Here is a 19799-nt window from a genome sequence, read left to right on the forward strand (position 1 = left end):
TGATAGCTAATTGTGCTGAAAGGAAACATTCCTTTATTTTTAAAAAGAATTTGGTATAACTGCATTCAAAGATTTTCGAAAAATCACTTGCATCGACCGGGAATCGAACTATCCGAAACTAATTTTTGTCGTCGTCGTTTTTGATTTAAAGTTACATCGCGTCTTAATTAAATCATTAACTGCTGATAATGCCTGGGCGTGGGCGTGTGTTAACTGTTAATATCGGAGTTGACTCATCTTCTTCTTGATCATTACCACTTAGAGCCTCTTCTTGTGTGTTATTCACACTCTCAATAAGATCTTCGAATTTCTACTTCTTGAATTTCTTATGATGATACATTATCATCAATGAATATCCAGGAAACCACTGCAGTCATCGCGTCAGTTCAGTCAGTCGGGTTTGAGTCGGCCGTTGTCGCAGGGGTAATTTTTGTTGGCCGTTAGAGCGTATTAAACGGGATGATGATCGTATTAAGCGTTAAATAATGTAAGAAAACATGTCTCAAGTTGCAGGGACTGATGCAAAATGGCGTCTTATACGAGAAATCGTATTAAGCGTGATCGTATTAAACGGGTTCTACTGTATTTTAAATTGTCATTTGATTACTTATGCCTTATTTACTTAACTACTTTTGTCTTATTTTTTAAATAATTAATTAAAGGGAAGTATGAAAAAAAAGCACGGCCTATTTTCAAAATTTAATAACAAATAGTTCTAAGGAAATATGACCTCATGTAACCATTCATCGGAATCTATTTCATCGCACTCAGTCACTTTGCTTTTTGCTAGACCATCCCGAGCCATCATCTGTATCTTATCGAGAATATTCTCCAGCGCCTCGTCCTCTTCTATCACTTTCTGTTCCAACGCAGCTAAATTAGATTCCATTTCGAGCCAACTTTTATTTGAAACTCTTTTTAAAGCCTCCGGCACGACATCCTTCCAATCGTTGGTGGTCGCAGACCTTAATTGCTTGAATTCAGTCCAAAATTGTTGGAAATAATACAGATAGCTCGTCTGTCGCGGCAATCTTACTACCTTGTGTCCGTACGTGGATAAGGTGATATCAAACTTGCGCAAGTCGGTTTGGGCGTGACGTTTGGAGCGCTGCACCAGCTGGAGCAGCTGCGCGCTGTGCATGTCGCTGGTGTGCGGCACGTCGTGGTGCAGCAGCCAAGCCTGCATCTGCTCCTTGCTGCTGTGCACGTTCGGAACTACGAGGAAAGGTTCCGCGTGATACGATCTCTCCGGGATCACTATCACGCTAGCCTGCGGTATTTCGTATATTACTTTTTCCAGAATAAAATTTTCCGTCGGAACTTTTATTACCTTAGATATTTCTTTTGTAAGAGGCATGCATGCCGAATTCAAAAGTCCTAAAGTGGGCGACACGGCCGCATAGCAATATAAATTTTCAGCGCGTTCTTCAGAGGTAGAGCAATCGTTTGCTATGAATATCGTATCATCGATATAAACGAAATGAGATTTATTCTTTCTCATTTCTAAAATTGTATCTAAATACTTTCTCCGTTCGTATCGTTTCCTCGGATCTTCCATAACGATACTTTTCGACGTTCCCTTTACGCGTTTCCAAATATAACCGTTTCTTTGCAACAACTGGGTTAAAGAATCTAGATTGTAAGAATGGCCGAAATGTTCTTCTAAACAGCCTAACATGATCTCAACGGTAGGAATGCGGTGGAGATGCACGTAGTGGTGTATGAAGATGTGGCGCAGGATCAACTCATCGCGGTGGTCCTGGTGCGTGAGCAGGCGCCGCCGGTCGTGGTCGCGGTACCAGTCGGTGAAGGTCCTGACGAGCTTGAAGCCATTGACGAACAGCTCACAGACCTCGAGGGGCTCGCCTGTCATGGTGTGCATCAGATTAGAAGCGTCCGTTTCTATTGGAGCATCATTATCTTTCGCTCTTTTTTTTCCATATTTAGCTGCCGCCGATAATAATTTTTCGGTAATCGTGAATATTTTTTCATAGTCCTGTTTTGGCCCTACTCTTGGACTTGATAGGACAATCTTTGTGAAATCGTTCATTTCCTGTAATAAAATATAGGTTTTAGGTGTCAATATTCAATAAGTATGATTACAAAGATTGTATTGTTACATGAAAGTTTTATTAGGTAGGTACCTACTTATTTAATTGTTTTAACGAAATATATAAGTATTTAAAAAAGAAACAACAAAACACAATAAATTAAAGCAGCATGCTATTACGATTCAACTAAGAATAGGAAAGTCTATGATCTATACTTAGGTATATATTCTGTCAATTTCATGACGATTTTCTTGGAAATCCTTTTTTGCATTTCAATAACAGTTTATTTTGCCTTACTCTTACACCATTAAACCATTAAATAAAAATATTATTCCTTAACTAAGGTTTTTGATTAAAAAGTAAAAAGTTTATTACTACTATTTAATTTAAACACATTTGACGTTAGAAGATGGCACCGAATCGATCCTACCCTTAGTTCCATCGCATACATTCTGTATTTCTACAACAAAGTCTACAATACAGACAATACCTAAACTAAATTACGAACAAATTCACTTACTTACACCGCTCCTTTAAACAAAAAATGCACAACACATTAAATATAAGTTCCTTCTAGTTTTAATTTGCTTATTTAAACACAGATTAAGTGTTAAATTGACGTTATAAATCAAAATTCAACCGTCACCCATAACACATCACACGATACTCGACAAATGACAATATTGACAAACGCCGCGGCCGGCGCCCGGCATTCGGCAGACAAGCGCGGGGCGCGGGGCGCGGACAGGCGTGTGGTGACGTCATCATTAAGGTGTGACCACATTGAGTATACATTTTACCAATACCTTCTAATACGTTATATTATCTATACATTTAAAAATATTAAACCAACAATATAATAATTTAAAAACATCAGTTTCCAAACTTATTGCATGTAATGTTAGCGTCTTATTAGTTTCTTTAGTTAAAGGTGTGTATAAAGGAGCTTTAACCTAAATTCAAAATATGTGTTATTGCGTTAGTCGGATATAGATATACAACTAAATGACAAAGTAAGATTGCAAATAAAAAAAAACCAAATTATTTTTATAATTTTAACATAAGCATACACACGCAAATAATTAAGTAGATAATATGTGATTAATATAATGATAAATCCACTACTTGTCCTTTTTAAAATGAATAATAAAATATTTTATGTAACATAATAATATTATGAATAACATACAAAGAATAACAACAGAAAAAGGCCATAAACAAAATGTAAAGGACACACTGAACTTAATATTTTTTATAGCCATTAACCAGGTATCAGTGTGGAAGCAACCTAACACCTCCCTCCCGTCACGCCGCGGCCGCGTCCCCGCGACGTCGCGTCGCCACCCGCCCACTATACCGCTCGTCTGCAACTGACGGAACTTTTTAAGATGCGCGCCATCTAGCGGACAACGTGTGTATTGTTACAATGAAATCATTCAGTACCTATAAGCATAATATTATTAATTTATTATGTATCTCCGTTTTATTGTATTGGTAATAAAAATATTAATTAATTAATAAGCTGTGCTAAATTTCGATATAAGTAATAAAGATATGAAGATGTACCAGCTAATAATATAATCTAATATATAAAATTTCCGTGTCACAATGTTATACTCTTTAAAACGGCTAGACCGAATATCATGAAATTTTCTATGCATATCGGGTAGGTCTAAGAATCAGCCGACATCTATTTTTCGTACCCCTAAATGATAATAGTAAGGCAGAACAACGTGTGCCGGGACAGCTAGTTAATTAAAAAAAAAAAAATTGTAAAGTTAAATTTATTAAGAGGAAATATTTTTATGAACTCAAAAACTAGGTATTCTGTCGGTTCTAAATATTTAATGTAGGTCTTCATTTTTAACAACCTAGGTACCTTTTTTTTCCTAGAATTTTTATAATTTATTTTTATTACTTTGAATAATTGTAGAGTATCTATAATTAAATACTTAATAATAAACCCATTAAAATTTTATAAGGTAACTGGTAAATGAAAATGAAACTATATTTTGATGTTTCTATTGTGTATTTTTAATTAAATGTCTGTTTATAATTTCTGGCGGGTTCGCTTCGAGTCACGTTTTTCAATTAGAATAGTATCAACAATGAAACTACATTCATTTTCTTTGAGATTCCGATTCCTTAGGTTTATTCAAGAGAATTGAATATTTAAATGTTATTAATAGTAGGAAAAATTACCTATTTCTACAAATACATAAGTACATAACGAATTGGTATAGGTACTTACAAAGAGACTTGAAAAGATAAATTCATCATGAAAACTATATTATCATCACAGTTTATATTTATAAAAAAATACATATGAGGTAGGTACTATAATAATTATGCGAATGCTGAAAGATAAAAAATCACAATAGAAATGTTTGTGAAATGTTAATAGTATATCTCCAGCCATAAAAGAACAAGGTTAGAAGAGAATAAGGATTACCGAAAATCTTATTCGAATAGAAACCGGTAAAAGGTAAGTCGATACGGAGCTGTCAATTACGGTAAATAAACAATCCGAGTTATCACAACACTGCAAACCTCTTAGAGGCTATCTCGGGAAGGGATGCCAAATTTAAGCTCATTTGGCTTGCAGTTCGGGAGTTTTTTATGGAGTAAGTATGTACCTACTTTTTTTTTGAATGAGTAGAATTGATAGTAGATTTAAAGTTGTTCTACCTCATAAACGCATGTACCTACCTGCTCACTTTTTAGTAATCTCCGCTTTTGTGTACATTTAAATGTTCTATTGTATTTATACTGTAAAATATGTAAAAATATCTATATCCTGTGTTATACAGGAAATATTGCGTTATATATTAAATGTCTATAAAATTATCATTAAAACTGTTTGAAAAACTCAGAATTATATTGTACAGCGAGGGGAGCAGTTTTTGATTGTTTGATCCGGCCGCGAGGGCGACATGTCGACGGGTTTCATAAAACTTTTAATTGAAAAATATTCGGCCCCACCGCGATCTACATAAACCAATATTTTCCTATTATTTTGATCTCAACTTTGCGATTATTTTAATCGTTCGAAGACGTAATTTTTTTTTTAATTAATCCTTCATGCTTATATTAAGCTATTTTTTTCATTAATTGCTTGTTTAATTTCATAAAATGATACCTACCTAAGTAAATTGCTTCACTAATCGAAACGATTTTTATTACAAAAGTATCAAGTGTAAAATCCGAGACAATTATAAAATATTGAAATTAATAATATGTCAATATGTGATACAAGCATATAATATAAATTATGATTTATTAACATTATGAAAGTAAAATGTTTATTGTGTGTGAATTGTGATTGCCGATTGGTTGCGGTGTAAATCTAATTTATTTTATAACACATAATATTATGAGCATATTAAAGATTCTATTATTTTGAATAACTAAGCTGACTTTTATTTTAAGCGCAATAAGCATGTTTCAATAACAACTTCTCTACCTATATAAAATAAGTATGTATGAGCATTAGATAAAGGATATTTCCTTAACAAAATTAAACGCGCCAAGTTACAAGCAGTTAATTCTTTACCCGAAAGGAAATAAAAGCATTGAAAAGTATAATCCAGCGAGTACAAACCGAAAGCAGAACAGATGAAGAGGATAATAATTGTAATTAGTGGACTTAGTCGCTAATGAGCGGCTTGCAAACGGAATGCTCTCACGAACGAGAAAATTCGCTCATTTTGTGTTGGAGCACCCAGTAGCGTCAAGGTCAAAATGTCCTTGTTATATTAACTAAACAAGTAGCTTTTGCTAAACAAGTTTTGAACAGCACTTTAAAAACATCATTCGTATAATCTTTATTGCATTTTTTGTATGATAGATCTTGAGACAGATACATTCAACAATTTTTCAGCACAACGGAAGCGCGACGGTAATTAAAAAATAATTAATCAGATATTTTTAAATTGATAGCTTAGCTAGAAATGCAGAAAACATGTCACGTGGCCATGATTATTTTCATGATAAAAACAAGCGACACAATTCCTATACCATAAAAAGATACATAAAAAAGCATTTGGGGATTATGAACGGCAAATTTAATGCTTTAACATCGTATTTTGAATATACAAAATAATATAGCGACATTGTAATCTCAATAAATAATCCGAATAACATAATATTGCAAAATAATCACTTTTCAGCACCATAATCTGCTGTAGCGCTGTATCTTTAGAGGAAAGAAGTGAAATATCTTAAACAAACACAATTTGAACTTTAGAGCATTTGAATAAGGCCGAAATTGCGTCGGTAATAACATAATCTGGGGTTTCCAGGTAAGCGCTCAGAATTTACATGATATTGTCGTTCAACACCTTGGTTTGAACATTAGCATTAACGAATACGCTGTTTGAAGCGCTTTGTGCTGAATTATTCATGTAATATAGATAAAAACGAAAACAATCGGCGACAATGGCGATTGAGCATTATCTCGCTCTAATGACCGATAAATGAGGGAGACGGCAGATTATTTGTTTCTGATAGCTATTTGAAATTAGAACATGATAGAATTTTTTTAGAGCTAGCGCGCAAGAGCAACTTTTGTCTCCGCATCTATTTTGTCTCTCCCATCAACTCTATGGGGAGTTGCGTCGCTACGTGCTCTTGCGCGCTAGCTCGACTACTTCGTGGAAATATGTCAATATTTACTGTTATAGTAAACATTAGTTGCTTCGTCAATAATTGGCAAAGAAATCTTTTTCTCTAATTTATTTAAATGTATTTAAAACTAAGTATATCTTATTGCACGCCTCATAAGCGAAGCGTTGAGGTGGGTACTACTGTCACTTCGCGCAAAACATCTGATTTTTCAAACTTAAAATGTCTTTATGTATCATACATTGCACTTGTAAGATAATACATACACACACATATTAAGAAAAAACACTATTTTTAACGTTCATGATATTTTTGATGTCATTTTTGTTATTATACTAGTTAAAAAACAGTTTAAAAAAGTTCTGTCTTGGACGTCCGTGTGTCTGTATGTGCGGATCCTTTTTCTTGTTAACACGATAGCGACCGAAATACTTTACTAATCGAGTCTTTTTTTTTCTCTTACGCTTGAGTATGCTCAGGAATAGAACCCTTTCATTTTTCAGGGTCTGATTCGATGTGGTTTAATTGTTATTAAATAAACAAAAAAAAAATATCGACTGTTCTCCATAATTTTAGTATATCTATAATATATTCTTTATGTATTTATTTTTTTTTTATATTTATAGTGTACTCAAAATTCATCATTATTTAAACTCGATTCTTTATACTATAAGCCAAGGTTTAAAAAAATAAGTTGGTAGTCAGTCCCTTAAACCTGCGCAGTTTCACATCTAGGTGGGGCCACAAGAAAAATAGCTCAATTATTACGGTACCGCTTTCTTTACTTTTCCAACTGTTTTATTTTATTTCTTTTTTATATTTATAGTGTACTCTTTATAAATAATCAATTTTATTGTAAAGGATGAGATTATGAGGCGTGCACTTTTGGATTTTCCAAACTATTTTGTTTATATAAAACGAGGAAACAATAAAATCTTCTATTGAACTGTTTGAGTAAAGGTATGCAAAAACCACTACGGATTATGTAATACAATGAATTTTATTTTTATTTTGAAGTAAATTAGTATGAATAACAAATAGGTGGCTGATTTAGAACAAAGGCGATAACAGATAAACCTATTCATTATTCGTTTTTGGATAAGGGTTTAAATAATTTATTTCTACTAACCGTTATAAAAAACCTCTTATCTATGGCCAGATTGAAGCGTGTCCCATTTTAGGTCATATTTATAACACTTTTACGAGTTACAGATAACAATATTTTAACTATTTTTCGGGGTTTATGAATATAAATATGTATTGATATATTTGAATGTGCATTAATTAAATAACTCAAAAGCAGCAAACGATGCAAAAAAATACTATTTAGCATAAGCAAAAATGTTTACAGTCTACTAAACATTACAACCTTAATGTTGCATAAACAAATGACATCAATTAAATTAAATTAGATGAAATAATACCTTTTAAAATGTACTAAAACTCGCGAAAATCGAATAAGAAAATAGGCAAGAACAATTTCGGTGTTTACTCGTCAAAACAACACAAAAAGTGAGGATCCTCGGAACTATATTTCAGGGCGAGGGTCATTTGTCAGCGGAGGGACAGCTGTCGGACGGGAACAGGTAAAATGCTACGTTTTTTCATATTTTTTTCTTCAGCTCTTGACCCGCACTAGTAACTGTTATAATGAAGTGGGAAACTGGAGTTTTTCTTAGCATTGTACTCAACTTGTATACAGTGTTTATATCTGTTCTACTATAAATTTTTTGGTTGGACTAATAGGACCTTCAAAAGTCTCAAAGAGTAGGTAGGTAATTGAATCCTAAACTCAAAATGACATCTTAAGCTCTTATGGACTCTTAATTCTTAAACCTATGGGATACAACTAAAAGCGGCAAAAAACAGATATAAAAACCATTATTTTATATTTTTGTGCGTTTAATATTTGTTTGTTCAACTATACAACTTAAAAAATATTGTACAGACAAAAATCTTATAATAACAAAAATAAACCGGCCATTTGAGAGTCGGCGCACCGACGCGAGGGCTCCGTACAAACCTATTTTTGTTATGTTGTAATTTAAAATTTATGTTTTTAGCAATTTTCGCTTTATCTGTGCTAAGACATTGATTGCTACCAAATTTCAGGACACTGTGTTTACTGGAAGTACTTTGTAGGTATTGATTCCCTTGCAAGTTGCAAGTACATATTTGCGAGTTTCCGAAATCCGAATATGCGTTTGTATCGTAACATTGAACAGATGATTTTTTTTAATATTACCGATAAAACGATACAGGAGCAAATATAGACTTCGAGAATTAAAAAAATATTACCTATAACAATAATTGAAATTACATAATATTGCCATTATACTATTGCCATTTGCCATCGCCTGCGAAAAATGATTAACGTAATTAATAGGTACTTAACCTATTACTTATTTCGGTTTATAAGGTTCCAATAAAAATATATTAAGTCTGTGTAAACATTAACAATAATAAATGTAAATATTACTTAAGTTATTTAACCAAAAATAACAAAGATATTTTCTCAAGAACAATAAAGTTGTCCATTGATTATTTTTCTGAATGTAGCGTAGGCGATCCTTTTGTAATTTGGATTTTGGACAACAAAAGAATATTTACTTTGCAGAACTATAGTTATTTGATCAAATATTGTAAAAATTGTTCTCAAAAAATACAAGATTTTTTTATAAAGTTGAATTGAGGTTCATATTTCATAATATAATATGTAATAATAAAATTATAGACGAGAAAAAAATTCAATGTAGCCTTAGACGTTACTTGCTACTAATTAATGTAGTTTTCAAAGGTAAAAGACTAGTTTTAGATCGGTCTAGTAATTTGTAAATAATAGGTAAGTAGGTATACCTGAATATTAACTAATTTTGAACTCATGATATTTACATATTCACAAACAGCAAGCATACTAATATTATTTTATGTTTGTTAGTTACCATATAGAGACAATTTTTTGAGTTATTGGGTAACCAGTTTGTTAGCAGCTGTAGTATAGTCAAAATTAGTTGTAAGATTTTATTTAAGATGTAAGTACTATGATGTAAGTACTAGGTCATACACCTACCAACTACAAAGTAAGGCATTTATAACATAAGTAATATAAGTATGTATAGTGTAAAGTTAAAGGTAACATATTCCAAGCGACTCTTGGAACGTTCGAGCAAAATCCAATGAAAAGTTCGTCGACTCGTCTCGGAGAGCTTCGCAAGCATTCACCAATTCAAAACGTTTTAGCGCAGAAATACGATATTTGTTTCAATATTAACTTTAACTAATTTCACTTCTGTTTTATAACTTTGTGCCTATTCACGAGTTCCAAAACTTTATGTATTTTGTTAATAAACATTCATATGGGTTTATACTTTAATATGCGTTGATACCTTTTGCGGTGAAGGGAGGTTTAGAATACAGAAGATTGTTTATTTTTAACTTCATTATAATATTAATTTAATTATTAAGTTAGATATAAGGCAAAAATATCGTGGTGAAGGGCTTCATGCTGGATAATAAGAAAATCTTAAATGAAATGATTGATCTTTATTGAAATTATATAGAACGCAACGCGCAAAAAAAATTTTGTAATCGATTTTTTTTTGTTAAAATAAAAAGTGTATGCATCGGCCGGAAATCGAACCCGGGCCGCCCGCGTGGCAGGCGAGCATTCTACCACTGAACCACCGATGCTTATGGATTGAAATGAAAATTAGAATCTAAATAGAAATTAGTTTCATACATAATTAATGTGTAATTATTAACAATATAAATCATAATTTTTTTAAATATCAGAAAAAAAAAGAATACAAAGATTAATGGCAGGAGGCCACGTGGTCAAACTTTGTCACTGTACGGCAAAGATGCAGGTTCGAATCCCGACCCATGATCGAAATGTTTATATATTATAAAAACAGAGAGTGCGTGCCGAGCACACGTGTCTGAAGTGAAACTTCTTTGGTAAGGATACAAAGATACCAAAATCGCCATGACGTGACGCTATCGCAGACTTGAAATTAAATGTGAATTGTTATTTTACTGTTATTGCCCACAAGGTTTTGACCAGTGAAGTGTTGTTCAAGGAGGAATCATTAGAAAGTATTCAATATTGCATAGCGAGTAGAGAGCATACGGCATAGAGCGGCCGCGGCGCGGGCGGTCAATTACAATAATATAGTTTGTCACTAAGGACAGCATTAAATAAAATGTCTAATTGGCATAATATATGTAGGTACTAATAATACAAAGTTGAAGAATGTATTTGACCAAACAATCTAATAATATCAAATTATATTTTGTGTGATAGAGCTGATATCAGGTACTACAGGTTTGAACTAAAATAATTTTTGTATTGGGTAAGAAGTCCGTTTGTCGAAGAAGTTGTGATGTCTCGTTATCATTGGGACTTCTAGAGTGCTCTAGATCTGTAATTATTGTGACGTATACAATCTGAAATATCATTGATGTATATATAAATATATTTAAAAAATGGATGAAAGCTAACAGAATCGCTTGGAATTGCAGTGAGTTCATGTGTCCTATTTAATTACCAAGTATATATAATGTTTTAATCTTAGTCGATATATTAAAGTGCCAAAAAAGGGGATTGCATCGGCCGGGAATCGAACCCGGGCCGCCCGCGTGGCAGGCGAGCATTCTACCACTGAACCACCGATGCTTGTTATAAGGTTTGAAAATGAAAATCAAGTCAATGTAACAAAATCGAATAGTTGATGAAGATATATTGATGACATTCAATAATTGCAATACCTACGTAAATTGATGTTTGAAACGCATTATGTTTAGCTGCTGTTTGATTTATATTATTATATTTATCTTATTCTTGTACTCTGAGCAAAATAATAAAATATTATCTAATATTGAATGTAAAAATAATAAAAATGTATGCGTACACTAGTGCGTACACACGTAAGAAGTGAAACTTCGTTATGACCTTATTTTTCAAAAAATAATTTACTACATGCAACTTTACAGAAATACGTCGAATCACGCGTGGTAGGGATAAGAAAAAGATGGCGCGTAACGCAAAAATGTCACGAGTAACGAAAAAATGTTACACTAAATTTTTTTCCAACCCCGATTCACTTCGAAAATATTTCTGAAATCGTTAGATAAATCTAACTCATTCTCATGTGAAGTGGTAGTCATTAATGATAAAAAATAATGACATCTCGACGACATATTCATTAAAAATATTTCAATCAGTAAACAAGTATTGACCTAGTAATATATATACCCAACTTACGTCAGTTCAGTGGTTTTTGCACGAGTCTCGAAAATATATAGTATTTATAAAGTTATGTTTTCTTTACTTTGTAGTTCGTAGGTATCATCATCATATACCTACCACATACTGAATTCGCATTCCAACTTTATTAGAAATAATTGACTAAATAATTACCTACCATAATAAACATAAATCATACAGAATCCGTATAATCAATAGGTAAATAATTATAAGCTCATGTGTATTAAAAAAATAACGTTTAACAAAAGTTAGATATCAATGTTACTGCACCACCTCTAATATTTCTTTCTTTTAATTTAAGTATTCCGCAAACTTTTTGCCTAGATGCTGTACCTACGTCTTGACTAAAATGTAGTCTCTCTATGTTACTTTCATAATTATATTCATAAGTATTTGTAGCCATTATTATTTTAAATATCAACAAAAATAGCGCCTCGGTTAAAAGGCTCTCACTAGAAGTGGGCTAAAATAATATTTAGTACATAACGGTTACAATGAAGTGATACTGCGAAGCTGATAAGGGAGGCTGGAGAATTAGCCGCGCCAGCGCTATCTGTAAGTCTGACACATTTACACACGCCTGTGCTGTGGCCACACTAGTGCTACATTGTTTATTTATTAAACACTTTATTGTGCAAGAAAATAAGTACATACAGGTGTGATACAGATAACAAAAATACATAAAATAAAAGCACAAAGGGCGGCCTTATCACTATACAGTGCTCTCTGCCAAGCAACCACTTATTTATCTACTAGTTGTGCCCGTGGTTTTATCCGCATCGTTCTGGTTGTATTTATTGGTCTTAGTATGATGATATAATATATATATATAGCTTATATGTTGACGAACCTATTGCAAATTTTGAAGTAAATCCATTAGAAAAAATCTCATGTGCTTTTGCAGACTAAATTCAATCTTTGTACAAAATTTCATACAAATGCGATTTCTTACGGCAGTCCGTGTAAGTAGGATATCCGTCTCGTCACTTGTATGTGAACAATACTGTCTAGACTCTAAAGGTTCTCAAGACTCTTATATTTTTATTCATAGATATGAGTTTAGGTGGACAATAGACATTTACCTCGTAACGTGCTTATTCTGAGCGCACGTTATCGTTTACTAATGTAACCGACTTCGACAAATTCATCCTTATTGCACAATAATAATGAATTTCAGATCAATTGTTATCTTTTAAATATGTGAATATACTTCCGTCTTCTTCTGTGTAGCACACAGAACATATAAAAACCTCTTTTATATGTTCTGTGGTGTAGTAGACAAAAAAATGTAGACAAAATCAATTTAAAATTATTTTCATCGAGATTTAGATTTAAAATTTAGTTTTAATAATAAATAGTAATCTACATATAATGAAAGTCGCTAATATGTAGGCAGCAGTGGTCCAGCCGGCCGCTATCTCCGATCGGCGACATCTGAGAGCCGTTGACTGTAACTGACACTTGAGTCTTGACACTTGACACAAGTCGCGCTTCAGTCTTGACACTCGTGTATTTGGTATCTGTATCACATTCATCATTACAGGGTTATAAGCCATATTCGTTGGTCTGTCCTTGATTTTGATTGGTTCAACACACGATTTTCAGACACGGTTTTTAACAGAAAGATTAACTCCTAAAAATTCCTTTTTATTTGTAACGAAATTACAGAAATTCTGTGAATATATAACTATTAAAATATATATAAAAACCTAGGTAAGTACTATTTTTTACGGCAATAAATATTTCATTCCAAGAATAAATTACTTCATTGATGGGAATTTGATCACGCGGGCGAAGCCGCGGGCGTACAGGTTACTATTAAAATAATAAATATAAATACCTATAATATATGTGAGGTTTGAGAACAAAGAATCATGTTGACGATATTTTTATGTTGAGTATGAATATAAAATTCGGCTGTAAAATTGAAAGTAACAGAGACGCATGAAAGTGATAAGTGGAGATGTTGGCGGTTTAGTTTTAACGAGCCAAGTTTTATGTTCATCTCGCTGCATGTCTGATCATTGTGGAATTCATAGTTGGACTAGACGAAACCTGGGGCTGGACATTTTCTGTCTACACTTATAGGTCTGAATCTATACTTATCTATACTAATATAAAATATTGTAAAGCTGAAGATTTTGTTTGTTTGAACACGCTAATCTCAAGAACTACTAGTCCGATTTGAAAATTTATTTCGGTGTTGGATAGCCCATTTATCGAGAAAGGCTATTGGCTATATATAATTACGCTACGATAAATAGGAACAGAGCCACGCGGGTGAAACCGCGGAGCGCAGCTAGTGTTTAGTAAAGTAGATTATACACTAAACATATCGATAGATATAAGAAATGATTAGTAATTAAAGGTTCAATTAATTTATTATCTTAGCAAGTTACCCTACATTACTTCAATTGAAGTAGGTAGGTTAAACACACACAATTTATTCTGCTTAAAGTAATTTTCTATCCCAGGATTTAATAAATCAACAATCTTGTATTTTATGATGAGAATGCTTGTAATGCTTTCAGCTATTTCAAATTTCTAAACTAAAATTGTGGTTCCATTTATGTAATATATGGATTTAATTTTAATATTTCCTTCTAAGTGTCTTCCGAACTGAATACGAAGCTGGTCCGATTCGGTAGGCCGCAGACTGCTGACCTACTTGCGAACTTCAGATGGACGTTATATCATATTGCATGAGGATTTCATTGAATTATCTATAGTAGTATATAGTTCTGTGAATTTAAGCGTAACATTTGAACCATATTATCTTAGGACTTAGAGCATAAACCAACTTATAGATGACGAAAGATGTGGACAAATTATATACTGTTTATTGTTATTCTTAATTTAATTACAAATTGTATTTCCAAAAAATTATTTGATTTTACCATCCTCATTATAATGTTATTTAAATCAATATGTAAGTATCTAAAATGATCTAAAAGCATGATACTGCCTACTTACATAGTTACAAATGACATAATTATTACCTACTTCTTACAAGATATAAAAATATTTATTTTTCCGCGAATCAAATGCTATAAACACGAGTCAAAAGGATAAAAACGTGGAAAATATTTGTATCCTCCACTCAGCCTACGCCTGAAGCTTATCCAAAGAGCCTTTAATACAGAATTTAATATTTCGATCGAGTCTAGCATAATTTTAGGAAACGCAAATTTAAGTGAAGTGCAGTCTCGGCTTAGAGTATTTATATCGGAAATAAGTTTAATATCAAAAAGCTTTCAGCCGCGTTAGCTGCATTAAGAGATTGGCGCTCTGATGCAAGCTCCACTTATGGCGCCCGAAATGTTCGCTAATTTATATCGGCTCAAATCCCTCGCTTTGTCTTCTCATTATGGCTGCATGTATTATTACAGCGTTATTAAAACAGTTTGATGTTGTTGAATCTGGTTGTTTCCGAAAGCTTACTAGAAGTATTAGCCCTTTTAAAATGACTATAAGCTATTTTTAACTGTATGCCTTTTAGTATAAAGAAAGTATGCCTATTCAAATAGTTATTTAAATTTAGTTCAGCAGTTTGTCGTACATGTTTTAATACTTGTATCAGTTCGATAAACAGGTGTCCATTTATAACAGACTGCTAGTTTTATTGTGCAGCTCGAAGTAACGAGATCTCGACAGCTCGGACGCGCCGCAGCCGGTAAGATGAGATATATTAGGAACTAGTTTATCTATACTAATATTATAAAGCTGAAGAGTTTATTTGTTTGTTTGTTTGAACGCGATAATCTCAGGAACTACTGGTCCGATTTGAAAAATTCTTGCGGGTGAAACCGCGGAGCTCAACTAGTTTGTCATCGTCTAATTTTATTAACTATAGATATTAGAATTTGCTAATAAGGGAGGTAAATTGGTAGAATAAGTAGCATTCTTTGAAACTGCGTGGCTATTAGTAGAGTCAGTATTTTTTATTAGTAGATTAATTGTATTCTATATGAACTAAGTATAAAAATAGAATACTGAGCACAGTTCACAGATGATTGCAATTTCAATTTGAAGATAAACTTTCAGATTTTATTTTCTCATAGTCTAAATTACTTATGTTTTCCTAAAATACAGTGAAAACATGTGTCTGTTTGTCTTATAATGTAACCGTCTATCTAAGATGTGATCGGATCGTGTTAGCGGTTTGTAACCACAGGGTCGAGGGTTCCCAAATATGAGTGATTATTGTTACAAGTACCGCAAATTATGTCCGCTTATAAACGATCCCCCGTTGGTTTCACAGAATGGTCTAAATTCTAGGACACACGTAATTGTTAGTAAATAATCAGTTTAACAAGTTATTATTAATTAATAATGTCTATGTAAATAATGAATAAATAATCGTATGGAATTATTATAGAAAACAATATATGCCTGCTCGTAATGAATGACTTTGACTTTGGAAAGCATGGTAAATCAAACTTTTCTTCAGCTTATAAAACGGGATTATAATATCAAATAGGTATATCAAAGTAAATCATAAATTTGCAATATAACATTCTACAACATAATATATTTATGAATTTATAATTGCAATTAACACTCGCTACAAATTAATATGTAATTAAATGGAAATTTTGTTATACAAATAAACGAAACAATAACTTCATTATGGCTTTTGTTTCATTTTATTTGCGTCACACCTCTGAGGACAACTATTTATTTAGAATTTATTTAATTAATATGCGGTAAATACTGTGTAAATTCATGTTTTTTAAAAAACCTAGCTTTCTTCCCGCGGCTTCGCCTGCGTATCTAAAGAACCCCGCATAATTCCCGTTCCTGTTATAGATTTCCGGTAAAGGACATGGATAGGTTCATGTCCTTTACCGGGTTTCAAACTATGTTTCTTCTAAATTTCATCCAAATAAAATCGATTCAGTTGTTTGGCGTATTACAGACAGACATATTTAGTATCGCATGTGTAATATTAAGTACATAGGTAGTTGGGATAACTTGTTAGTGCCATAAATGTGTTGTCTAATTCGATTATCAATAACTATACAAATTGAACGATTAATTCAAACAGAAACCCCTCAGAAGGGTCAGGTTTCGACGATACTGACCCAAAAATAATGCGGTGTGTTTGGGTTTGGTCACAGCGGATAGAGTTACGGGAAATCCTAAAGGTTGCTGTGTGCGGCTTCACAGATTACTGTTTAACCTGATAGTTTGAACTTTTATAAGTTTTATTGGTCTATTATAGTAATGTTAACTAGCTGTGCCCGCCCCTTCGTCTGCTTCTAATATTGGAAGCCTTTTGTTAATATTTACAAACTCTGAATATCGCATTTATTTGCATCTCATCAAAATTCATAATTTCATACTTACTTACTTACAAAATTGTAGAATGGGCCTTTAATTTTGCACGCAATAGGGCTATCTCGGGATCTCTCAGGCTATCTCTGTATCAAATTTTATTAAAATGCGTCCAGCAGGTCAGACGATTTGATTACGTAGGTAACTACATAATATAATATAAGTAGTTGCATTTACGATTTTAGTAGAGATTTTCTTTGTTAAATTGTCATCATATCGTAGATACTAGATACCTAGTTGTTATAAAATTATAGTAAGTACATAGGTATTACATAAATAAAACTAATCTACACTGATGTATTGTAATAATTTATTGTATCCGATAACACGCCATACACTGTATTATGTTCATACATTGTAAGAATGGATGTTTTATTTTTTGCTCACTTAGTTACACGATAAGTATGAATTTCCTCGTTTCATCATATAAAATATAAATCAATAACAAATCTTCGTGACATTTTTTAGGCTTTATAAGCTAGAGTCAGCGACTTATTCTGCATGTGTTATTATTAGATATATTATGAGAAATTAGGTTCAAGTGATTAAATACGAATTATTATTAAATATTAAGAACGTAGAATGCTGTAGAATGCAGGCCGCCGCTAACCGATCATCCTGGAAATCATTGATATGCTTTTGAAAGCTCATATAGAGCATCCGTCTAATTCTTGGCAGAGATTATCGAGAGATAATGCATCCATATGATATCCCTACTACTTACGTACATAAAATATCTTTTCAATCCATATTTTCTCAAACTACAGCCTTTTGTCCAGCAGTGGACGTCCCTGCACGGCTGAAATGACGACAATAAGTAGAGTATTAATTATATGTGATCTGTAAATATTCTAAAAATATTATAAATGTCCTATACCTATATTATTATCTAGTTTCTACTCAACAAGTGCGCTCATCAATCGATGCACATACAGGTATTGCATTCATACATATTGAATAATGTTATTTATCGAAGCAAAATCTAACGCACAATGATGATATTAGTACAGAATGTTCATTTGAAGTAATTATTGGAAACAGCAAATACGAGCCGCGGCTAATTAGAACCGGTGACCGGTCTGAATGTTGTCTGTTTAAACTTGATTTAAACACGCGTTTTACGTTACGAATTAAACAAATTTATTGGCTCAGTAATTCTAGATATCTACCTAAGTACTAGAGACTAGAGTTTCAGATTTTCGTGTGGTTTGTTTAGAACGCCGAAATCAATTAAATTGGACTTGTAACTGTAAGCGTTCGGACTTATTCTGAATCGCACGCAAAGTCATCAAAAAGGCTCTACTTAATAAAGAATTTGAATATATATGCACCTTAGCACCTACTGCATCACTTTATTAGATACCTAATTGTATATTGTGTATGTAATAACTAATAATATATCCAGGTACCTACTTAGTTATTTTGTTTGTTTGATGATTTGGCTTTCTACTGACTACAGTAATGCGTGAAATGAGTATCAAACTGATAACTGAATCAAGACCTAATTCAGCAATTTACATAATTACTCTTGCAATAATTATGACGACTTTAAACCGTGTCAAACGAGCGTACGTTCCAATTAAAATAGCAATGCTAGGTCGGCTAATACATCGCCATCAGCTGTTTTCAGATGATTTATTTTATATTCTGCTAATTAAATTATCATTTTGCTATGGCAATGCTATTTTGTGACTCTAAAGCCATGTTTAGGCGAGAATGCATAACATTTTTCATGATTATACAGATGCTTCCTGAAGGGTATTGTTTTTTTAAACTCCCCATATTATTTTATTATACATATATAAATGACCTACCTCCACCTACCTCTACTAAGTTAATGCTAATCACGAAAAACTATTAGGTAAGTGTGTAAAAAAAGCTTTGATATTTCTTTATCTATCAAATCAATTGAGAAAAATAGAGTGTTTATAAGCCTGATAATTTAAATTAAAAAAAAAAACTAGTTAATCATATAAATAATGTAATATTTCAATAGGTAGTTAATCATTAAATCCGTCTGAAAATTTAATTTTTAAATGAAATATTCTCGATGTAAATGAAATTTAAGAAGTTCTTTGTATTAGAATAAAAAATAAACCATCTTGCAATAAAAGTCTATGCGTGTGACTTTGCAGAACTCGTCGAGAAATTCTGAAAAACAAAAAAATGATTTCTTATTCGTTATAATAATTGTAAAGTGTAAACCTTTGATGTAAGGGCAGAGTTCGCAAACCTCCATTCCTTTAGATCGTTAAATAATCACGTTACTTTACAGAGGGCGTAATTTCGCTCTCTTTTATCTTTGTATTTTCTTATTTTTTCGTACTTAATTCATCAACTGCCCGCCTTTAATACAGTAATCAGACTGGGCGTTTTCGCTAAAGTTTTATATATTTAATACATTTTGTACCCAGTGATGTCTATCGTTATTCGTTAGTTCATAGTTGTATAAGTGATTGTTTGATTGATTATGTAAAAATAATGATATATTAAGAAACTGCTTATTTAGGAAGAACAAATTC

The 19799-nt window shown here is 32.5% G+C and overlaps 1 protein-coding gene and 2 non-coding genes across 4 annotated transcripts; all 3 read right to left on the reverse strand.

Moving 5' to 3' along the window:
• Window positions 1-686: 686 nt before the first annotated feature.
• LOC123703567 lies at window positions 687-2715 on the reverse strand. Of its 2 annotated transcripts, none has more exons than XM_045651640.1 (2): window positions 2576-2715; window positions 687-2053 (listed from the first exon to the last, which is right to left on the reverse strand). In XM_045651640.1, the coding sequence occupies exon 2, from the start codon at window positions 2048-2050 to the stop codon at window positions 716-718; it is 1335 nt and encodes a 444-aa protein (XP_045507596.1). In that variant the 5' UTR covers window positions 2051-2053; window positions 2576-2715; the 3' UTR covers window positions 687-715. The 2 variants fall into 2 exon arrangements, with proteins under 2 accessions (XP_045507596.1, XP_045507595.1); XM_045651639.1 differs by having other exon boundaries at window positions 2572-2715.
• A 7578-nt stretch (window positions 2716-10293) lies between these two features.
• On the reverse strand, window positions 10294-10364 carry Trnag-gcc. Its single transcript has one exon. It is a non-coding gene; the product is annotated as a tRNA-Gly (tRNA).
• Window positions 10365-11278: 914 nt separating this feature from the next.
• Trnag-gcc lies at window positions 11279-11349 on the reverse strand. The gene has a single exon. It is a non-coding gene; the product is annotated as a tRNA-Gly (tRNA).
• Window positions 11350-19799: the final 8450 nt, after the last annotated feature.

The sequence above is a fragment of the Colias croceus genome, chromosome 26, assembly GCF_905220415.1.
Source record: "Colias croceus chromosome 26, ilColCroc2.1".
Taxonomy (NCBI): Eukaryota; Metazoa; Arthropoda; class Insecta; order Lepidoptera; family Pieridae; genus Colias; species Colias croceus.